Source organism: Diplodia seriata (genome assembly GCF_021436955.1).
Source record: "Diplodia seriata strain FDS-637 chromosome Unknown scaffold_4, whole genome shotgun sequence".
Lineage (NCBI taxonomy): Eukaryota > Fungi > Ascomycota > Dothideomycetes > Botryosphaeriales > Botryosphaeriaceae > Diplodia > Diplodia seriata.
Window position 1 is genome coordinate 41,738 of NW_027117311.1, and position 22,790 is coordinate 64,527.

At 57.7% G+C, this 22,790-nt stretch overlaps 6 protein-coding genes across 6 annotated transcripts; 3 read left to right on the top strand and 3 right to left on the bottom strand.

Moving 5' to 3' along the window:
* Nucleotides 1-1,551: 1,551 nt before the first annotated feature.
* On the top strand, nucleotides 1,552-4,344 carry SLS55_003882 (uncharacterized protein; the record flags this gene model as incomplete). The annotated part of the gene is made up of 8 exons (XM_066775346.1): nucleotides 1,552-1,731; nucleotides 1,778-1,841; nucleotides 1,888-1,984; nucleotides 2,040-2,097; nucleotides 2,151-2,207; nucleotides 2,264-3,771; nucleotides 3,832-3,919; nucleotides 3,991-4,344. The coding sequence occupies 8 exons, from the start codon at nucleotides 1,552-1,554 to the stop codon at nucleotides 4,342-4,344; spliced, it is 2,406 nt and encodes an 801-aa protein (XP_066633227.1).
* A 661-nt stretch (nucleotides 4,345-5,005) lies between these two features.
* On the bottom strand, nucleotides 5,006-7,851 carry SLS55_003883 (uncharacterized protein; the record flags this gene model as incomplete). The annotated part of the gene is made up of 4 exons (XM_066775347.1): nucleotides 5,006-5,936; nucleotides 6,390-7,515; nucleotides 7,568-7,606; nucleotides 7,659-7,851. The coding sequence occupies 4 exons, from the start codon at nucleotides 7,849-7,851 to the stop codon at nucleotides 5,006-5,008; spliced, it is 2,289 nt and encodes a 762-aa protein (XP_066633228.1).
* A 673-nt stretch (nucleotides 7,852-8,524) lies between these two features.
* Nucleotides 8,525-10,907, bottom strand: SLS55_003884 (uncharacterized protein; the record flags this gene model as incomplete). The annotated part of the gene is made up of 4 exons (XM_066775348.1): nucleotides 8,525-10,062; nucleotides 10,110-10,203; nucleotides 10,253-10,647; nucleotides 10,733-10,907. The coding sequence occupies 4 exons, from the start codon at nucleotides 10,905-10,907 to the stop codon at nucleotides 8,525-8,527; spliced, it is 2,202 nt and encodes a 733-aa protein (XP_066633229.1).
* Nucleotides 10,908-13,133: 2,226 nt separating this feature from the next.
* Nucleotides 13,134-14,985, top strand: SLS55_003885 (uncharacterized protein; the record flags this gene model as incomplete). Its single annotated transcript, XM_066775349.1, has 4 exons — nucleotides 13,134-13,206; nucleotides 13,426-13,588; nucleotides 13,651-14,311; nucleotides 14,368-14,985. The coding sequence occupies 4 exons, from the start codon at nucleotides 13,134-13,136 to the stop codon at nucleotides 14,983-14,985; spliced, it is 1,515 nt and encodes a 504-aa protein (XP_066633230.1).
* A 639-nt stretch (nucleotides 14,986-15,624) lies between these two features.
* SLS55_003886 (uncharacterized protein) lies at nucleotides 15,625-17,571 on the top strand (the record flags this gene model as incomplete). The annotated part of the gene is made up of 4 exons (XM_066775350.1): nucleotides 15,625-15,721; nucleotides 15,843-15,981; nucleotides 16,035-16,229; nucleotides 16,308-17,571. 4 exons carry the CDS (start codon nucleotides 15,625-15,627, stop codon nucleotides 17,569-17,571), a joined length of 1,695 nt encoding a protein of 564 aa, XP_066633231.1.
* A 3,176-nt stretch (nucleotides 17,572-20,747) lies between these two features.
* On the bottom strand, nucleotides 20,748-22,784 carry SLS55_003887 (uncharacterized protein; the record flags this gene model as incomplete). Its single annotated transcript, XM_066775351.1, has 3 exons — nucleotides 20,748-20,763; nucleotides 20,815-21,652; nucleotides 21,707-22,784. 3 exons carry the CDS (start codon nucleotides 22,782-22,784, stop codon nucleotides 20,748-20,750), a joined length of 1,932 nt encoding a protein of 643 aa, XP_066633232.1.
* Between the last annotated feature and the right edge of the window lie 6 nt (nucleotides 22,785-22,790).

A 22,790-nucleotide genomic window follows, 5' to 3' on the forward strand; every position in this document is an offset into this window, starting at 1 on the left:
TCGTGACATAACACGATTCCCTCTTTAAGCTCACGGATTAAGGTTGGCCAATAGGTCCAGGGGGGCGCGGGCGGGAAGAGCCTCATCGAGCGCGAAGATCCCGCTGCAGGCTGCCGCCTGTTGATTCGGAGGGAAGCCATGTCTGCATCCCGACAAAATCTCCGACTGCATCAGCAATCATCCTTCCTATCCGGGACAATCTTTGCTTTTTTCGGTGGTCGCGCACGCGAGCAGGTGCCCGGGTTGGGATGGGTGATGATGATGGGGGCTGTTCGGCCGGGGAACAGGTGCAGCAGCACGCGCATGCATGCGTAAGCGCGAAACGCGAGACGCAGGAACGAGAGGGATGCGAAACCAAACGGCCGCCGATCACGATGCGGCGAAGGAGCCGGCCGCCGGCCGCTGGATTAGGTATCGCATGGGGACTGGGGGACTTTTTTGGTCTTTTCGATTTCGGGGAGAGATAACGATCCTTGCTGTGGCTGATGAGCTCTTTTGATAAAGCCACAGGTATGGATCCAACTACCACAGTGAGTTATACGGTACGATACATGTCTCTGATAAGCCGAATCCGGGCAAGCTCAGGGTTAGGGGCGGGCGGCGGAGCTTCGAGCGGGCGGAGGAAGAAGACGAGAAAGGTGGGGGATGGGGCGGATCGGAGGCACTTGCCGAGATGAGTTAAGCAGGGGTGGGCTTCGGAGTGGGACCCCCGGCTAACATGCCTCCGGACCGTCGACGGGCTGGAAGAGGAAGGTTGATACGTGCTGTGTCGGCGTCTGCCGTACCCCTGTTCGAAGCGCAGGAAAAGGGTCCGAGGATTGATATTAATGCTGTGTTGCACTAGCTACGTACTCCAGCCGCTATACATACGTGGGCGTGCGGGCCATTCGCCGCATCTATGTCTGCCCGGACGCCTCTCTACTATACGTATATACGCGCCAAGCTGCCCCCCTGCCGCTTCCAAGACCTTCACCTCATTTCACCCGCGTCGCTGGATGGATATACGAACGATGGGTGCCTCGAACAGGCAGGTTGAGAGGGCGTCGCGACATTTCCATCCGTATTGTCATGTAGCACGCGTCCGCCGCGATTGCGCGCAGGTCGCCGTCGATAACGGCATCGCCGTGGTGTGCGTATAAGAACAGTAGCGCGAAAGCGGGTGGTGTTGCGCACGCAGCGCATCCAGGGTGTCCACGATGCTCCTTCTCCGCCACCTCCTCCACGCGCTCCCCATCGCGGGCGGCGCATCCGCTCTAGCGCACCATCATCGGCGCCAAGAAGGGCAGACCGCTTCCACGAACAGCTCGGCGGCGGCGGTCCCCAAGCGCTTCATCATCGAGTACCACGCCGTAAGTTTAGTGATGCCATGTACATGCCGCCGGTAGCTGACCACATGGCAAGGATGCCGCGGGCTTGAGGGCTGCGCCCGAGCCGGGAATCAGAGTGGTGCAGACGTTCGACAGCGACGTCTTCTCGGGCGTCAGCGTCGAGGCCGACGGCCGCAGCGTCGACGATCTGGCCCAGCTCGCCGGCGTGGCCAGGGTGTGGCCGATGAAGTCGATCCGCCTCTCGCCCCCGACCGACCTGCAGACCTTCAGCGACGACGCGGCCGCGGCGAATTACACCGTGCATACGTCCACCGGCGTGGACAAGCTGCATGCTGCCGGCGTGTACGGCGAGGGTGCGGTGGTTGCCGTCGTGGATACCGGCATTGACTACAGCCATCCTGCGGTAAGTGCCTGAGACTCTGGGATTTCGGTTCTGATCGGTTGCGCAGCTTGGAGGCGGTATTGGTGACGGCTTCAAAGTCAGTGGCGGCTACGATTTCGTGGGTGATGGCAGTAAGTCAGCACCCTAAACTGGTGAACAAAGACTGATGGAGCGCAGCCTGGCCGCTCGAGGAAAAGACTCCGGATGCCGACCCCATGGACCAGATGGGCCATGGGACTCATGTGTCAGGCATCATTGCCGGTCAGACGGATTAGTAAGTGGAAGATGTGTTTGTTGTATGTATGGGCCGATGCTGAATCCCATCGCAGCTGGGTGGGAGTGGCGCCCAAGGCAACGCTTCGGGGCTACAAGGTCTTCTCGACCATCGTAAGCTCTATTCCGTGCTCCACTGCAAACAATGACACTCATCATCATCCCAGGATTCTACCGACGAGGACACCCTGATTCAGTCATTCCTCGCGGCTTACGCTGACGATGTAAGTGTCGGGGAAGACCCCAATTTTTTTTTGCAGAACGACTGACCATGTCGCAGGTCGACATCATCACCGCCAGCATCGGAGGCGCAAGCGGATTCGAAGACGGCGCCTGGGCCGAAGTCGCCTCCCGCATCGTCAACAAAGGCGTCGTAGTAACCATCGCGGCGGGCAACTCTGGCGACGCAGGCCCATTCTTCGCCAGCAGCGGCTCATCGGGCAAGGACGTGCTGGCCATCGCGTCGGTCGACGCGGACACGTTCCCAGCGCAGCCCTTCTCCTTAACCTTTCTGACCAATAGCTCGTCCAACACGACGACAGCCGGCTACATCCCCGCGACGTCCAACTTCCCCGCCACCATCAGAGACTGGCCCATCACGCCGCTCACCCTCAACACTTCCGAGGCCGCCGACGCCTGCTCCGCGCTGCCCGCCAGCACCGGCAACCTGTCCCACGTCATCCCCCTCGTGCGGCGTGGCACCTGCACGTTCGCGACCAAGCAAGCCAACCTGCAAGCCTTCGGCGCGCAATACATCCTCTTCTACAACAACGACAGCCCTTTGGTCTCGCTCTCGACCGACGCCACGGGCAGCCTCGCGGGGCTCATCACGGCCTCGGCGGGCGCCGCCATCGTCGCGACGGTGTCCGGCGGCGGCACCGTCCTCGCCGACTTCACCGCCAACGCCTCGGTCGTCGGGCTGTACAATGCGGCGGGCGGCGGGCCCAGCGCCTTCACGTCGTGGGGCGGGCTGTACGACCTCTCGCTGAAGCCGGACGTGGCCGCGCCGGGCGGCAACATCTTCTCGACGTACCTGGACGGGGGGTTCGCGGTGCAGAGCGGGACGTCCATGGCGACGCCGTACGTTGCTGGCGTCGCGGCGCTGTACGTCGGCGCGCTGGGCGGCAAGAAGGTGCGCGGCGCCGGGTTCGCGAAGGAGCTGCATGCGCGCATCGTGGCCAGCGGCGGAGCGCTGCCGTGGTCGACGGACGGGACAGACTACGGCGACGTCGCGGCGCCCGTGCCGCAGGTTGGTAATGGTCTGGTGAATGCGTTCAAGGTGCTCAACTACAGCACGGCGCTGGCGTGGGACAAGCTGGAGCTGAACGACACGGCCAACTTCCGGGACACGCACACGGTGCGGGTGACGAACGATGGCGACGTGGCGTTGACGTACGAGTTCGGCGTGCAGGCCGCGGCTGGCTTCGAAGCGCTGGAGGTGTTCGATGCGGACGTCTACCCGTCGCCGAGGCTGAGGGCGTTCGCGGAGCTGGTTCCCATCGAGGCGGTGCCGGGGGTGGCGCTGCCGACGTCTGGCGACTTCACGCTGGCGCCGGGGGAGAGCAGGAACGCCACCTTCACCTTCACGCTGCCGGGGGGGCTGAACGCGACGGCGCTCCCGGTGTACAGCGGCAAGATCGTGATCACGGCCAGCAACGGCGAGCAGCTGTCGGTGCCGTACTTCGGCCTCGCGGCCGACCTGAACAAGGAGATGACGCCCGTCTTCGAAACCACCTACCCGTTCTCCACGTCGGGCGTCGCGGACGAGGACATCAAGACGAAATCTTCGTAAGCATCACTTGATCTCCGCAACCCCAGACGTAGTACTACGCCAGCTAACACCACCAGCTACACCTTCAACCTCACCCGCGAATCCCAAGACTTCCCCAAGGTCTACGTCAAGCTCAAATGGGGCACCGTCGAGCTGCGCTGGGACGTGCGTCTCCCTCCCTCTCCCCTCCCCCACCGCTCCCACCCACCCACTGACACCCCCCTCCCCCCCAACAGATCTACGAACCCGGTTTCACCGAATCCCAGTGGGCATACCCGCCGGTCGTCGGCTCCAACGGGTACATCGGGGCCGCGACGGGTTGGAACGGGGCGACGTCGTACGACTCCTTCGACCCCGCGACGCAAAATGCCAGCGACGTCTTCGCGTTCCCGGTGTCCGACGTCTACCGCAACGCGCAGACGGAAGCCAGCTACCACACGTTCTGGTGGTTTGGCGCGCTGGCGAACGGGTCGCGCGTCGCGCCGGGGAACTACTCGATGCGGTTCGCGGCGCTGCTGCCGTTTGGGGAGAGGGCGGAGAGCAAAGGGTGGGATGTTTGGAGCGCACCGGAGATCGAGGTGGTGGGTTAGTGGCTGTGTCTGTGACTGGAATGGTGCGGGGAGGAGGGCGGGGGCTTTGTGGGTTGTGTGTATGTATAGGTCGGACTGAGAGTTCTGCGTAGTTGGCTGGTTTTTGTGCAATGTCGACATCTTGTGGTGCTGATATGTATCTAAAGGATATGCAGTCCTGTGGATCTCGGGCGGTGATGTTGAGGAGCGTGAGCTACCCGAGAGAATTCGAAGGTCATGGGTGAAAGCGATATCAGCTGCCTCGTGAATTGAGTAAAGAAATTGTAGGATTACCGTCAATCGGGTGGGATACTCACCGAGGCTCAGAGACCACGTCTCACCATTCCGGTAGCTTCACTGTGCGGCCGCTTAACACATGCTCGGCAAGATGCGTCCCTCAATAACTAATTGATGACTGTTGCTATGGTGTATTGAACAGGATGTCCTGCTTTCAGAAAACGTGCATGTTACGAATGTAAAAGTCTGTTTCGTCGGATAGGTATTTTGATGTTCTAAATTTGCAAAATGTCAATCTCAGGTCCAAGCTACCGAAACCAGAGTAGTCACTTTCCTATTCCTCATTGCATCCGTTTACAAAGCAATGTACACACCACTTTCACCTTCTACCTCAATTATCCGGCCCTATTCATGGTCCTTATATCCACTCAAACCCGCCAAAACGCTATACCCCAGAAAACAGATCCCCATTCAAGTACTTCAACCCGGTATCACAAACGACCGTCACGACCGTCTTCCCGGGCCCCAGCTCCTCCGCCAAAGCCACAGCCGCCACAACATTCAACCCGGACGACGTGCCCACCAGCAACGCCTCCTCCCTCGCCAACCTCCTTGCCATCTCGCGGCCCTCTTGCTCCGAAATCGCCCTCGCCTCGTCGTACAGCGCGGCGTCCAGCAGCGGCGGGACGGAGCCGACGCCGACGCCCTCAACACCATGACTCCCGCCACGCCCCTCGGTGATGGCCGGCGACCCGTCCGGCTCGCACACGACGACGCGAACGCGCTGCCCCCACTTCGCCTTCAGCACGCGCGCCACCCCCATGGCCATGCCCGCGGTGCCGACGGTGCTGCAGAAAGCGTCGATGCCGGCGGGGAACTGCGCCACCAGCTCCTCCGCCAGCGCCGCGTAGCCTTCGAACGCATCCGCGTTGTGGAACTGGTCGGTCCAGAAATACGTCTCGGGCTCCTTCGTCGCCAGCGCCCTCACATGCTCGATCATGCGGGGGAACAGGTCCTTCGTGATGCCGCCCGGGCTGGCGAAGTCGTCCAGCACCCCGCCGTACGCCGCGATCGTGCGCAGCTTCTCGGGGGCGAAGGCGTCGCGCGACGACGACGGCTGGAAGCGGTACCCCTTGGCCGCGCACACGAAGGCCAGCGACGAGCCCGTGCTGCCCCCCGTGGCTTCGACGACGGTCATGCCTGGCTTGAGCGCGCCGCGGCGCTCGGCGCTTTCGATGAGGGGGAGCGCCATGCGGTCCTTGTAGCTGCCCGTCGGGTTGAGGCTTTCCAGCTTGACGTACACGGCGGCGTGGGTGGAGGGCGGCGCGACGTGGCGGAGGCGGACGGCTGGCGTGTTGCCGATGGCGGAGAGCGGGCTGGAGACGGGGGGTGGTGGTGCGATTGTGGGGGGCGGCATGATGGTCGGGGAGTGGCGGGTACGAAGACCGGAAGAGCGGTGCGCGGCAGAGGATGTGAACTATTTCGGATGTGTGAGGGATGTCGACGGGTCCTTTTCTGGTTGGCGATAACCGCTGGATGGGTGTACGTAGGTAGGTGTTTAAGTAGGCGGCGGTGGGGGCCGGCTTTAGCCGCGGGCGCCGCCTATCGTTTCGGCGTCTCATTCTTATTAGTTGTGCCGTGTTAGTGCTTACTTCTCGATGCTTACAGTATGTATGATATCCGTATCCCGCACGGTGCTTCGCTTCACCGGTCTGGTAGGAGACGTGGCTGACGATGCTCAGATGGCTTGCAATTCATGACCTACTCCGCCTTCCTCGTCTACGACGGATAGCAAGGACCGGAGCTGTTGAAAGGGCTCCCTGCAAAACGCGTCCGTTGACGGGAACTGCGCGAGGACGGCGTCCAAGTCCTCGCAGCTTCGAAGGTCGAGCTGCCACATGGTTTGCGTGAGACGCTCCTGGAACCACTTCTGCGACCTGCAGCCAATGCCCCGCGCGGAAAGGACCCATCCGACGAACAAAACCCAGACCAAGCCGTGCAGATGCGCCACCCGCATCCACTGGTCGACGGCGCCGGGCACGCATATGGTGGCCGTCAGCCGCTCGGCCAGGAGGTCGTAGAGCGCCCTGCGCAGCGGCATCTCCCTCAACGCGGCCAGCAGAAACATCTGCGCCGCCTGGGCCACGGCCGAACGCACCCTCTGCGCCGCCGACATGGCCATGGGCGCGGCTTCGTCGTCGTGGGCCTTGGACGGCGCGGCGAGGATGACCAGGAGCTTGTACTCGCAGTCGTAGAGGAGGTTGCGCATGGCCGCCCTGTCCGTGTGCGGGCCCCACTTCGGGTCTTGGATGATGCTCAGGTGGTGCAGGTGCAGCAGGATGAGGTCGAGGTCCGCGCCGATGCATGGGAGACGGCGCTGGCCGAGACGGTGGCGGCGCAGGGCCTCTTGCTGCAGCGCCGGCGGGAAGCTGGCTCGACACTGCTGCAAGCTTTCGGGGGAGAGCTCTTGGTGCAGGACCGGGATGGTCATGTGGCGGATGCGGTAGTAGAACTCGCACCAGATGAGGCCGCGCCGGATGAAGGGCTCGAAGGTGGAGATGCCGCCCCGGGCATGCACGATTGCGAGCAGGCCGACGTAGTGCTTGTCAGAGGCTTCGTACTGGCCTTGGATACTCTGGTGGCCGTGTGAGCGAAAACGGCTCCCATGCACAAAAGGGGCGATGCTTACCGCAGACGTCGCCAACGAGGCCACTGCGCATGCGATGGAGTCGGATATCGGGCTGCCGGACGCTATCCAGTCTCGGATCATTTCAAGTGCTCGTTGCGCCCACAGCAAGTGCTCCGCGCACATCTCGATTCCAGGCAGACTCCCATACACCACGGCCGTGTAGTAGAGGATGGCGAGGAAATTGGCGGGCTCGTCGTTGGCCAGTCGCCAGAACGACTTGGCCCACGCCGGCGGGCTTACGGTCCGACTCTCAAGCACGAGCTCGTCTGAATGGCTAGTATTAGGTACAGGGTGTGGAAGTGCCAAGAACGTACTAACCGTCCGAGTAGGGGATCTGAATAGGCATGTGGAAAAAGACTGGGCGTTGGCGTTAGCGGCACACAAGGCTGTATAGGGGACTGTGGCTTACAAAACTCAACCGTCTTACGGTAAACAGGCGTCTCCTTGACCGGCAGCGTGTCGAACGGATCGATCCGGCCCGTGCCAACGTCCTGGATGGCTTGCTGCTGTATCCTTGCCGCCAGATTAGCGATTGCGTGCTGGTGGTTCCTGCCGACCACCTCGACCCCCGCCCGCCGCTTGTTCTCGTTTGTGCGAATCATGATGTGGCTGCGGACCTCGCGCTCACGTGTGCGCGGCTTCGACCGTTGCTTTTTCTCGCTTGCCCCGTCTACGTGCACGAAGAGAAAGGCGGGCTTTCGGTCTTGGGCGCCGCCGGCTGCGGTGCTGGCCAGCTGGAACGTCGCCGGCGCCTTCTCGAAATCCGGGTCGGATGTGTCACCGCATGGCTGTGGCACCTCGGCCGGCGCTGCTTCGGATGGACCCGTGGCTGCCATGGTCGCTCGTCTCGAGACCTGAAACCTTCTGAGGGCTTGAGGGTGTAGTGAGTGGCCGACGCAAGAGGTTTGTCCCACGGATCCGCGTCCCCGCCCGCCGACATGGGGGCGCAGACGTCGGCCAATAGGAGCACGGTAGCCGAAACGGGGCATCACAAACAGCCTTATCGGCAACGATCGTTGAAGGATCATGCAGGTCATCCTTTAAGAAAAAAAAGCCGCGGCGTCCGACTAGTGTTATTGGCGCGCGCTTGGGCAACGCGTAAATCGCAACTCACTTGTGTTTGAGGACTTGGTATAAGCTCAGCAGCTTGTCCAGCAGCCATGTGGCGGGAACCATGTGGATAGAACGAGCATGGCTGAGACAAGTCACCGAAAGGAAAACGCCCCTGACATTTGACTAACGCACACTTTTTAGATCCACGACATCAGTTCGCCATCAAAGACCCTGGACGGCTCCACCATTGCGAAGAAAATCATCATCCATACTCGTTCCCTTGCTGTCTCCAAGCTTCTTGCTCTTCCGGCCCAGGTGGACGTGGCCGTTGTCGTCCTGCAGCTCGTTGAGCCTGTCGTGGGCGTGGCCGCGGAAGCCCTCGATGCCCTCGTGCGCCCTGTCGGCGGCGCCGTGCACCGCTCCCACGGCGCCGCGCAGCCCGTCGTGCATGAGGTGGGTCTTGGAGTCGAGGGCGTCCTGGATCTTGTGCGGCAGGCTGCGGAGATCGTCGGCGACCCGGTCCTCGATGCGGTGGGCCGTCTCGTGGACGCTGCGGGCGTCGCCGAAGGCGTGGTGGATGGTGTCGTGCAGGGCGTGGATGGGATGGGGGATGCCGACCTGCTGGCGGACGGGGCCGTGGGCCAGGCGCGGCTGGTCGTGGCGGTGCGCCCAGTCGGTCCTCGTCCAGAACTGCATGCGGTAGTCGGGCGCGGCTTCGGCGTGCCTGATCGACTGCCGGTTGCGCGCGTCCAGCTTGTTCCACAGGTGCTCCGGCAGCATCTCCTTCTCGAAGTTGGTCTTGTGCGAAGCCGACTCGCGGATCACCCACTCCTGCATGTGCACCTGTTCCTGCCCATTCTGGAAGAAGACCGAGCACGGCACGTTGCGCCGCACCCAGCTCGCGCCGTCGGGCTTGTCCGGGTCCGTCGACCGCTTCTGCCACCGCCAGAGCGGCTCGTCCAGGTAGCAGAATGCGAAGGGGAAGCGCTGTCCGAGCCGGCCGAGATGGGCAATCGACGCCGCCGCCATGTGCATAATGTCTCCGCCCAGGTCCCAAAGATCCGAAGCAAACTCCCAGACCGATGGGGCGAAGGCTCGGATCGGGGCGCCCAGGAAGAAGAGGGCTACGCCCAAAAGCCGGAATGCCTCACCCAAGAGCCACAGCGGCGTGGCGAAGTTGAAGTGGAACTGCGGGAGCCAGGCAAAGTAAGCCCAGACAAAGCGCTCGCGAAGCGGCCGGGCGGTGTAGTGGAGGCGTTTGACCTCGCTCGTGCGGAAGTGCACGGATGGGTGCATGGTCTCGTTGGTCTGGTGCTCGAAATACCGGCCTGGCGTCCTGGTGCGCGACCCCCCGAACGAGCTGAGCTTGAAGAACCTCAGCCACTGGACCATGTCGGTTTCCTTGCACGCCGCCCAGTCGGGTCGCGTCTTGCCGTGCTTGAGCAGAATGTCTTGCACGACGTGGTCGTCGAATTTGAGGAGGCCGTTGACTTGGTCGCACATCCAGGCCAGAGTCACCTCGTGCATCTGCGAAGTGTCGGGCATGATCCGGTTCATGATGTGTGGAAACCACTGCGCAAGCAGGGACTGCATCTTGACGCCCCCGCCTCCGATGGACTCGTGATAGCCGGGGAACCAGCACTGTTTGAGGTTCGGGCAGTCGGGCCTGCGAAGGAGATGCTTGGGCAGGAACCACAATGTTGGCGGGAACGCACCGCGGTGCTCGTCCAAAGCAAGGGCTTGGAAGGCATTTTCGATTTCTACACGCCACAGTCAGCCATGGAATTGCTTCTGCGTCTGGACTTACTGGTGTTGAGCCCGGTGCTGTGGAACTGGTACGGTTTACTGAGCCCAGGGAATATCGTCGATAACCAACTGTCCGGGATTCCAAGCGCACCCACCTGCCCCAGGTCAGCCGAAAGCCATACAGCTCATCACTATGGTGCGTACCGTATCCCAGACCCCCACCACCTTGACCTTCACATCATACGTCTTGTTCCTGAGCTCATGCCAGAATTCCCTGTCAGCCGTAGGTAGGCTTCCGACAAAGTAATCCACCCATCGATCGAAGAGTTTGCCTTTGTCGACCTTCTTTGCCGCCTTGCTGCCGAGTCTTTTGTAGATCTCAAACGCGCGGGGGAACTCGTGCAGGTGCTGCGGTTTGAGGAGCCCCATCTCAGTGACCAGCCCACTGAGGACCCGAGCCGTGTAAGCGCCGCGGGAGAAGCCAAACAGGAAGATCTCATCATTTGCGAACTGGCCGTCGTGGGTCCCGGGATGGAAGTTTGTTGACAGATAGTGATACGCCGACGCGACATTTTCCGACAGTCCAATACCAAAGCTGCCTTTAGCACGCAGTCAGCGTTGAGGAGCTCGGATAGGCGTGTGGCTTCAAACCTGAAATGCCCACGTCGAATACCCCCCATGTACCAGTTCCTACTCCCGACTGATAGTAGACCACTTGTGGGATGTCTCCATCTTCGCGGGCGATCATGCGGCTGAGCTTGGCGATGTTGGAAGGGCTGGTGCCGTACGTCTTGTCTGAGGCTTGCCAGGTTCCATCGCAGCACACGATGAGGCGCTTCTTTGGACGAGAAGGATGCATTGTTAACAAGGTTGCGACGTCACAACGTCTGCTGCAATCTGTGTTGACACGGAGACGCTTTTCTCGGGACAGAAGCAGCAGCTTATATGTTGCATGTTGCTGACAACATGTGAAAAAGCACGATTGACCTTTATCTCATCATACAATCCTGAAGGTACTTTGCATGTGAGAGATACGCTTTCTCTGGTTGCCATGAGACGACCAGATGAAATTGCGGCACAGGATCGCATATCGTACCTGTGGAGACCGAGTTGAGGAGCTAGTCGCTCACATATTTCATGCGAGTTACACCAATCATGACATCATTCCATGAGCTTTCCTCAAAAACTTACCGAAAGCGGACGTCCTTATCATCACATGCGAAACGAATGCGGTAATACCTCAACTTCACCAAAAGCCTACGCCTTCATAAGACGATGACAATATCATATTAATGATATGTAAAAGCTTCCTAGTATGCCTCGAGATTCATAGACGTAGAGCGGTCGCGTCGGGCATTCCGTTGTATCGTCGTAACTAAAGGCTCCTGTTTCTACCCCTTAGTGCCCCTCACGGAGGAATCCATCCCCTCTGCATCTAAATCCTTACGCTACCGCCCTTTCTTTTTCCCTCTTACCCCGCCCGCTTTCCCGGCCGATCCGCACCGGGTCCGATGAGGAATGGCAGGCTGGGCCTAAGCTTAAACAAGCACCCCGGACGGGGGATGGCCAGTAAGGGAGACGCGCCACGGAAAAGAAGCTTATAATTGCGCAAGATTCCTTTGGCCTTCCCTTTTAACGAAAACAAATCATGCGACAGTTTTTGTCACTTCTTACTAGTTGCTCAAGAGGCAACCCTTCTGCCTTTTTCTCCGTCGTTAAACCTATCGGTCGTCAGAAGTGTTTACTTTTAGTTATTTATTTATAGGAGCTGGGCGCAATTTCTATCAGCCTTGTACAAGGTCATCCCGCGTACAAAAATAAATAGCTGTTCATTTTGCGAGAACTCGTATCTACGTCCTCCACATCAATTATACCAGCCGATAACGAGGCCATATCACCTTTCCATCTTCTCCAGCCGTACTAGTTCTCGCTTAACTAATGAGCCAAGTTGTCTCTCGAAGGTGGTTGGTGTATATATGCCTCCTTACCTACTGACGGTTGATGCATCGAGATACTTCCGTTACTGCGCAATGCGAGAACCCAACAATCCGTCCCTCCCTTCCCTGCTTCGCATGATGTGCTGCCTGGTGCTTATTATTGGGAAGCTGTATGTTCCATCGGAAAGGGAAAACGAGGCAGGGTTGCCCCGTTGCCACCCCATTTCCATTGGCAGTGCGATCAGGCTGGGTTCACATGTGCTTTTGGGGGCTGAATGCAGCTCGCCTGAAAGCTAGCCTTGTTCTACACTTGAAGTCATTATAGCAAATCTCAGATCATGAAAGGCTTTATGAATTCGTTACTTATCGCAATCCTGGAATAAAATGCAATGCACGTGCGCCCATTGCGGTAAAAAAAAAGCCAAAAAAAAATTCGCGTGCGAGTTATCATGGTCTGTCAGTAGGCAAATTCAGCCTTTTTGTCAGCATGCAGTGAGCCACGTTGAGGCTGTGATCTCCCGGCTGGCCATATGCCTATTTAAGAGGGATATGCTGGACAGTACGAATTTCGAAACCCAAGCCATTTTCTTTACTGCTTTTGTGTCCATTATTTGACTTTCGGAGTAAAAGAAATGCTCCTCGACGCTTCTTCAAGCCCAGAGGGCTTCCATGATGTTTACACTGGGGTCTGGACAGACTGGACTCACGGAGCCGTGTTCGGCGCCAGGCTCACTTTGGGGCGTTCTGAAGCCAACTTGATGATCGCCTTTCTGGCATTGTTCATCACCGTGGTTGGGTCCCGTACCTGGAGAGTTGCGTGCTTTGGATTTCATCAGCTACTATCTTCCGAGACAGTTCAAGACGGCCTCTACCACCAGCGTCAAGCAATCCTTCGAAACTCTTCCAACGCTACGTCTGGCCTCATCACCCTTATCGAACTTACATGGGCCCGGCGCTCCGGTCAATCATGTGCCCGAGTTATCCCCATTATCGCATTTGCGACCTTGTTTATCATAGCCTTTGCAACGGCTAGTGGTCTCTCCTCGCACGTCGCCTTGGGGAATGAAGTTTTGATCGCAAGCCCTCGCTGTGGCCTCCTGGCTAGCCCTTCCTTCTCCGTCAACTATACACTTTACCAGACCTTGGCCATGCCCTACTACAACAAGAAGATGCAGAACGCAGCCAACTACGCTCAGCAATGCTACAACACGGACACGTCAGGTGAGCTGGAGTGTGGCACATTCATCAAAAAGAACCTACAATCGACTATCGTGACGAATGCCAGCTGCCCTTTCCACGGGGGTATATGTCGGGGCAGCAACACGAGCTTATTGATGGACACTGGATACGTGGATAGCCATCGAGACCTCGGCCTCAACTCGCCGTTGGAAGGGAGATTCCAATACAGAAGGGTCCTTCATTGCTCTCCGTTAGTGACAGAGGGTTATAAGACGACTTGGAACATATCAGGCGACAGATCCTACACCCGGTACTACTATGGAGAAGCTGTGGATGCCAACTTCACATACGAGTACACAAACGATGCCATCTGGGAGTTGATAGAGACCGACGCCAACAGTGCCAACGCAGACTACGACATTGGGTATGTTGACTTTCAAACCCTGCAGACTCGGGGCGCGCTACTCGGAGCTGACAATCTCAAAGCATGAAAAGGGCAATATACCAGAATGGCTCCCTTGTTGACACGAAGTCTGATTTCCAACCCATCGCCAATATGGAGCGCCCGGACGCCAACGTCCTCCTATTCTTTCTATCGGCCGGTCAAGTTGTCTTCAACACGCAAACAATCGATGACTGGTACCGTGCTACCCACAAAGTTGCCGATGTCGTGCCGGGGGTTTTATCGAACAATGGGTCTTCAGTCAGTGTGTACGGCCAAGATGAGTCGGCATCTCCGCTGGCATGCACAAGCCAAACGCAACTCTGCAGCTCCCAGCTTCCGGAAGACAAGCGCTGCACACCTCTCGGTGGAGATTGGGATACATACGATAGCGCAGAAATCCTGTTCCGAGAAGACGCACTGTGGGACATGTTCAGCTGGATGTATTTCGACAGTCTCGGGGTGGAGCAAGTGGTCGGCGACTTGGGGACGCAGTCTCTGAAGTCCAGAGACACGCTCAGCGGTGGTATACAAGGCCCCCTTCCGGCCAACCAGTGGCAGCTAGACATCCAACACTGGTTTGCCACGGCTTCAGCGTATCAACAGGCATCCGCCATCAGCTACGCGACGGGCGCGAATGCCAACCTCCAGCAATGGGTTCTGGAGCCGACCACGACATCGCAAAGGGCAATATGCCGAAACCAGGTTCGCATCTCGCGTGCGCGCTACTGCAAGCCGTCGTCGTGGCTAACGCCAACCAGAAGATCCTCAGCAACGCACACGTCTCGTTCAGCTTTTTCGGCATCTGCTTCGCCTTCGCCACCGGCTCCGTCATCATCCTCATCTCGTTCGTCCTGGAACCAGTACTCGGCTGCGTGCAGAAACGCCACCGCCTCAGGGACTACGCGCGTCTGGAATGGTGTGCGAACGAGACGCTGCAGCTCCAACGTCTCGCCCACGAAGGGGTTGGCGCCGGAACTTGGTCGCGCGCCACCGACGCCATCCCGATGACGAAACATGGCGAGCCACTTGCAACGTTGGATCTGGAGGATCGCGAGCACCCCAGGTTGAGGGGGCCTGGGAAGGCGAATGAAGATGTGGCGGGGCTGCCCGTGGCTGGAGCGACAGGAGGCCGTGAGGGGGTTGGGACCGAAGAAGTTGAGGGACCGCAGGCGAAGGGTGGTCAGGATGCGGGAAAAGCGGATGAGAAGGCGAGCCTGTCCCATACGGCTGTGACGACAATGGGGATCGGGAAGGCTGATACTGAAGAGATTGGAGAGCCGCAAGAGCAGAGCAGCGATGGTTCTGTTGTCGCAACTGAATCAAGCGCTGATGATTCTGTGCCTCAGGATGAGAATGCGAGTCTCCATCTGCTTTGAGTTGGAACTGTTAGCGGACGGCCGCTCGGGTGGGTCTTGGCAGGATGTATAAGTCGGCATGGGAACGAGTCGACGCCAGGAGCGAAATTGTTGTACTGGGATAGAAGACGTTCTCAGGTCTCACGCATGCGGTTAAGCCGCTTGGTTGTACCTTTTCTTTCTGCTGCCTCAAGCCCAGTACTCACCGGATAGGGGTCGATGTGCGAGGTCCTCGGTTTTACATCCGATCAGGAAGACGAGCAAAAGTTGTTACTTTTGCAACAATCGTCCTGCGACAAGTAGTCCTTAGATTGACAAAGAGAGTTTTCGGGCGCGACTGTCACATGTGAATGCAGAGAAGCAAAGCTTCGAAAAAGCTCAGTGCTGTGGGTGGAGTAAGAGACGGAGATCTGCCGCCTTTAGCCTACCCGGAGATGATTTGCTTTTGAGCGACCATCGGGACGACCTCACCGGGGATGTTTATCGAGAGGCACGAATAGCAGCAAGACTTTACCCAAGAAGGTTTAAGGACAGAGAAGTAAGGAATCAAATAAACTCTATTGGGGGCTGGAAATAATATAGTAGTATAAGCCCTAGAGCTGTGTTTGGATTTAGCCGTTGGGGACGATGCCGGAGTGGGCAGCTATCCCCGCATCCTTCATGCACACTAATAAGAGCTCCGAGACCGAGCTTAATGCCCATATATACCTCGTGTATCCGCATCGATGTCCACTGCTTTCGTTCACGTTCAAAGATGGTGGGTCTCTCCCGTGTTTTTGTTGCTGCCCTGCACGCGCTGCCATTCGCGGCAGTTGCAGTTGCCCAGAACTCGACCGACTGCAAGTGCATTCCCGGCGACGCATGCTGGCCGGCAGCAGACGCATGGGCGGAGCTCAACACCACCGTGTCGGGAAAGCTCATCGCGAACAAGCCGCTCGCGCACGTCTGCCACGACCCGGACTACGACGAAGCGGCCTGCACCGAGCTCAAGTCGCAATGGGTATGGCCGATTGTATTGTGAGTCCAAGCCACACCGCACCAGGGAAGCAAGCCCGACTGACGCTCTCCAGCCAAGACGCGCCGACGGCCATGATGGACCCGGTGTGGCAGAACTGCACGCCCTTCACGCCGCGGGAGCAGCCCTGTGCGCTCGGCGCCGACGCCGTGTACTCGATCAACGTGACGTCGGCCGCCGACATGGCCGCGGGCGTCAAGTTCGCCAACGCGCACAACATCCGCCTCGTCGTCCGCAGCACCGGCCATGAGTAAGTGAAGCCCGCTCCCTCCCCCACCCACCCATCCCTCCCCGCCGTCCCCGCAGAACTGACACGCCCGCCACCCAGCTTCCTCGGCAAGAGCACCGGAACCGGCTCGCTGGGCCTCTGGACCCACAACATGCGCAGCACCACCATCATCCCCGCCTACAACAACCCATCAACCCCCTACACCGGACCCGCCATCAAGCTCGCCGCGGGGGTCCGCGGCACCGACGCCCTCGCCGCCGCGACCGCCGCCGGCTACGTCGTGCTGACCGGCAACTGCCCGACGGTCGGCCTCGTCGGCGGCTGGACCCAGGGCGGGGGGCACAGCGCGCTCAGCACCATGCACGGCATGGGGGCGGACCAGGTCCTCGAGTGGGAGCTCGTCACCGCGGCGGGGGACGTCGTGACCGCGTCGCCGACGACCAACGCGGATCTCTACTGGGCCCTGGCCGGCGGCGGGCCCGGCGCGTACGGCGTCGCGGCGAGCGTGACGGTGCGGCTGCACGCGGACCAGCGCGTCGGCGGGGCGGCGCTCGCGTTCGCGAAGTCCGCGAACAACACTGATGCGTTCTGGGCCGGCGTCCAAGCGCTGCTCGCCGCGCTGCCGGGCATCGTCGACGCGGGCGGGCACGTGGGGTTCAGCATGTCGTCGGCGGGGTTCCGGATCGTGCCGTTGACGCTGGCGGGGGCGGACGAGGCGCGGGTGCGCGAGGTGATGGCGCCGTTCACGTCGGCGCTGGAAGGGCTGGGCGTGGCGTTCCAGATGAACGTGACCAGCTTCCCGACGTTCTACGAGCACTACGCCGCGTACCTGGGGCCGATCCCGCGCGGGACGATGAACATCAACGTCATGATGGCGGGCCGGCTGGTGCCGCGGGCCGTGGTCGAGGGCGATGGCGGCGCCGCGGCGCTGGCGGATGCGTTTCGCGAGCTGCAGGAGGTCGAGGCGCCGGGGCTCGTGCTCGCGGGCGTCGCGTTGGAGACGGATGAGAGGCAGGCGGTGGCGCCGAATGCGTTGCTGCCCCAGTGGCGGGACAGCTTGGTGTCGGTGCTGGCGGTCATGCCGTGGGACTTTGCGGCCGAGGAGGCGGTCAATCGCGAGAGGGAGCGGAAGCTGAATGAGGTTGTGGTGCCGCGGTTGACGGAGCTGACGCCCGGGTCCGGCACGTATTTGAATGAGGCGAGTTATTTGAATCCGAATTGGAAGGAGGACTACTATGGCGCGAATTATGAGAGGCTGAGCAAGATTAAGAGGACGTGGGATCCGAATGGTCTGTTTTATGGGCCGACTGTGGTGGGCAGTGATGCTTGGGTGGAGAGGGATGGCAGGCTTTGTAGGGCGTAGGTATTGGCCTCGACTGGGTGGATGGTATCCACTTTACTTGAGCTTTGAACAGAATTCTCATCCAGTTTCGCGTTATAGGCTGTTACGAACATCAAGTAGAAAACCAGGTAAGCCTATGGAAGACCTTAACAAAAATTTGAGTCATCGTGGAATCAATCCAGCCGTCCGGTAACAGTTCCAACTCAAAGCAGTTGGAGACTCGCATTTTCACCTTGAGGCAGAGAGTTATCAGCGTTTAATTCACTACCGACAACCTGTTGCCAAGCCCATCCCAAGCAATCCTCCACCGCATTCTCTCCACCACTCAATCAAACCCCTTCCACTGTTCCCCTTCGCCCCTAACAATCTCGACTCCCTCACCAGTGCCACCAAATCGTGGCTCCCGCCAAGGAGGAAGCCCTCGTTCTGATGCGTTCGAATAGTTGTCAAGATTGCAAACCACCGGCCCCAATACCTCCCTATCGAGCGTAAGGATTTTGTCGAAAGAATGGGCATAATCAGATGAGGCGCATGCACCACGCGCACAGTGCGAAGAGGTGGACCGTAGGCTGGATAGGGGTGGCGAGGAGCCGGATAGCTGGAATTTGGTGCTCGGCGGGAAAGGAGGGGGTTGTTGACGTCGCTGCGGGGTTGGAGGAGGGCAATATGTATGTTAATGCGGGCGTGTTTATGATTGCTGGGATGGAGACGACGGCGACTCTGCTGAGCGGGCTGACGCGGATGCCATATGGGGAGCCGGAGAAGATGAGGAAGCTGTGTGGAGAGATGGGGGAGATGATTTAGGAGGGACGAGGAGGTTAGCGCAGAGGCATTGGCGCAGCTGCCGTTCCCAAATGCGTGCTTTGAGGAGGGTTGAGACTGTATCCGCCGCTTCTAGTAGGGCCGGCGAGAGTAGTGTGAAGGTGGCAATGTCATCTGTGAGGAGTGGGGTGGACAAGATCGGTCGCGGCCACCAAGGCGATCCCTCGTCGGCGCTTCTTGAGCTGCAGCAGAACAGGTCTTTCTTAGACCACTTCATGGATGCTCCCGTTGACCTTTCTCGTTTTTTTTTTTTTTTTGTCTGCACGGCGAATATGACCGATGCCTTTGCTTGACTTTCCAGGCTATAAGACATTCTACCCTCTTTCCAGTATTCTCCCTTAAGTAGCTTTGGAAGCACGTTCGGCTCACTCAGATGTTTCCCGCCGTTCATAGCTTTGCGACTCCAGGAATTCTACCACAGCATCGCATACTAGAAACGCCCACTCAGTCTCACGCAACGCACAAACACTCCGAGCACGATCTAATGGTGTGTTGCCGTTATTATTGCGGCACTTCAAGTTCGAGCCGTACCGAACAAGAAGTTTCACAATCTCCAAATGACCCAATGCTGCAGCGATGTGTAGTGACATGTTCCCGAATCTGTCTGCCAAACTTACATCTGCCCCTTTCGACAACAAAATCTGCACCATCTCAGTAAAGCCTTCGGTAGCTGCCAACATTAGAGGTGTCTTAGAATTGGAATTCTTAGCATTAATGAAAGTTAAGTATGCTTCGTTGTCAGTACTTTGACCGTCATCGGTCAAGGACGAGGTTAATGACGAAACCTCCAGGAGAATTTCCGTGGCCCGTCTGTTTTCTTGCAACACTGCATGGTGTAGTGGCGTGTCCCCAGATTCGTCGCGTATATCGCACCTGGCCCCATGTGATACGAAAAAGATTAACGTCTTCTCGAGCGGTTCATCAGTGCGATAGAATGTTGGAGATATGAGTGCTCCTCGGGCAAGCTTGTGGAATGTCTCGGGTGCGAAGTTTCCCGAGCGATCCTCCGAGAGCAGTTGAAAAGCATTGAGAAGAAAATCGTCGTCCATCCACTTGAACAACTGTTCGATGTGCAATGCTACTTCATCGACTGGAAATCCTTCCCGTATCATACTTTTAACCCCCGTCAAATTACCGAATAGGAGCACGGCAAGGAGGCAACTGCCAAGAAAAAGGGCGCCCGGGTTCTCCAGGGCGATGATGGCGTCGAGAAGTTTGTGGATGATTGGCCAGGAATGTTGACGTGAACCATACGGATCAAGAGCATTATCCAATGCATCCTTGATATACTGGCTATAATCATTTCTACTCCTGTCACTGTGCTCAAGCAGCAGCGTGGAAACTTCATCATGCTGGTAAAAACAAGCGATACCGAGAGGCGTTCCGAAGTCTCCACTGACCTCTTGAATGTTCAAACCTCTAGCAATAAGAGCCTGGACGATATTCCGTAGGCCCTTTGATGCAGCCAAGTAAAGAGGAGACATGAAGTGGTTTTCCTCGGTCGTTTCATCGTGGTAGGCGATTTTCGTAGATATCTCAGCATCATTGTCTTCGATGAACGATACAGCTGTGGTTTCAAGTCCCCAATGGATGCAAATGAAAAAGGGTGTCAACTTCTCAGGATCCACGGGCTCGTAATTTCCGTCCTTGGTGCCAGGAAAACAGTCAGTAGAAATCTTAGAAGAAGTCCTAGGGCTACGAGCTATGGATAGAAGTCCCCGGTCAACTAGCCAGTCTTTGGGGGCCTCGTGATTGAGAAACTTCTTGATATTTTCCGTTGTCCGGTTCTGTTTCTCCCCAATTCTTGCATGGCAAACAAACCCAGAGACGGCCGTTTCCAGCAATGGATAAAGCCTGTTATCGTTCCAATAGTTGCCGATAATGGACGGTAGGACGCTTTCGAAGTACCCAAGAAATGTATTGACGATGGAAGCGTGGGCGTTTACCTCAGAAAAGTGGTGTTGAAGAGATCCCTGGAGCCGATCTGAGAGGAGGTATTCCTTAACCGAATAATGGGCCAGTCGTAAGTACACGAGTTCGAAGTGGGGACGGTCCATAGATACGAGGCTTGAGCAGATATTTGCAACTTCAAGTGGGTCGGGCATCCTATTTTCCGGATCAAAAGGTGGAGAACTTGAAAGATCAACAGCAACGATTTCAACAGCTTCCGCAAGCTTTATAGCCCATTTTGTAAATGCAAGGAACTGAAGAAGTGTGATGGCGCCCTTTTGCTTTCTTTTGAGCATGTCTTGAATGATGCGGTCGTAAGTAGCGTCCAGGGTCTCCGGCAGAGAGTTTAATCGTTCCCTAAGGCTCAGAAGATCCAGACAATCTTCAATGGCTTGCATTTGACACACCACCCAACGGAACCTGAATCAGTCAGCCATTTTACTGTCCAAATTAAGCTCGTTGTTAAAGAAAATTGCACACTGGTCAACTCACATTCCGCACGCCTTAGAGGTCAATGTTTTCTCAATCTCCAATTGAACATCTGGCCGTTGACGCCATCGACGCAATTTGGATTCTTCGTCATGAATTTGTTTGTGGACGTACTCCTTGACATCCGCTTGGATCATTTCCGGTAGTAGCTGGACCACCAGGTGAAGATCTCCCAGTCTCGTTTCGATATCGTGTTCATCGCGGCTCGATACAAATATCCGTATGTCCGACGTGACGGCACCGGACACGACATTCCTAATCCATCGGAGGACATCCGGTCTGTTTTGCCTCTCGACCTCATCCAACCCATCCAGAATGATCATGGTATGCTTGAAATGACTGGTCATTGAGTTGAAAACTTCCGACAAGCTGTCATCGGATGGCTGAGATCCTGATGTTCTGGAACGAAGTCCCTGCAGGTCCTTCATTGTGCGTCCATCTTTGTGACACAGTTGATTGACGAGAGATCGCATCAAGCTGCTCTGAGACAGAGTTCGCGTATCATTGAAAGTGAAATAGTAGTACAGGATGATACGATTTGGAACTCTGTCGGCCTCAGACATGAGGTGCTCAATTACTGTGGAGGCGAGGACTGTTTTCCCGCAACCAGCATGACCATGTAGCCAGAGGATAGAATTGTTCGTTGACTTCCACTGCAAAAATACCGGATTCTCTAGGAACCAGCTTCCAGTACCGACGGCGCCCTTGTTGCGTTCACGAATCGCCGCCGTATAGTTGATCGAAGGGTCTGGTGGTGAAAGCCATTTCCTCAGCTGGGCAGCCAGTACCGTCGCGTTGGTAGCAGCAGTGGTGTCTCGAATCTCGTTCACTCTTTCAGCAACTTGGGTGAGTTAGCATACTCTTTCCTACATAACGGAACTCTTAGGGCACTAACTATCTTCAAGCTGCTCAGCAAGCGGAATCTGCTGTTGCACTTCTCCACCTTGAACGGTCTCCAGGAACTCCTTGGCGTACGCGGCGGCAGTCAGAGCTGCATACGGCTGCCATCTGTCATTCTTGTGCGAGTCGGCGTAGTCACAGATGCCACGAATGACCAGGCACGGGAAGTTGTTCATCAAGCCCGCCGCCTCCATCTCGAAGCAGATGCAGTTGCCAGGAACAAGCTTCACAACCCTGTTTCTCTCTTCCGCATCTTTGATGAGGGTGTTGCCCGAGGCAATGGTTCCGTAGTGAAACTGCGGAATGGCTCCTGAAGGACGCGGCTGGCGCTTGACTTCCTTCTCAGACGGGCAATGGGGGCAGGTCAGGCTTAGCTCTTCCGGATCAGGGTCGTCCGCATCAAAGTCCTCTTCGACAGGCTCGGATTCAGAAGTGGAAACAGCGGATACGTGAGCGAAAGTCGACTTGAACAACCTGTCGTTCTCAATTCCCTGGTGGACGTAGCCGGGAGCTCTGTTGGGAGGCTCCTTCATGATCTCAGTGGCAAGGTTGAGATACTCGGGGACCTTCGATGGGTTCGCCCGATGCTGAGCTTTCAGCAGGTTCAGAGCTTTGAGCAAAAATTCGGAAGGCCTATTAAGTATCCCGATGGCCTCGGAATCGTTACCAGACCGGGCCTTGCGGAGGTCGTATTGATAGACACCGCCAGACTTTCCGTCAGGCTGACTGATGACGACGTCGCCTAACCGAACATCAAAGCCGTTGCGGCGGATACCACCGCCGATTCCAACCATCAGACCGATCCTGATGCTTGGGAAGGCGGAGAGGAGATAGCTCGCTGTGGTTGCCGCCGGCGTCGTGCCATACGCACCCGCTCCCAGGAAAGTGATGACAACATTGTGGTCGCCGATTCTTCCCCATACGTACGCATTAGGGTCAGAGAGGCCTTGGACAAAATCGCTGGGACGTTGGTGCCTGGCATCAAGCATCTGAATGGCTGCCGTGACTTCATTGTCGAGGGCTGCAATCCAACCGACTGTGTAGTGGTCTTTCAAAGGACACGGTGCCTCCATGATGCG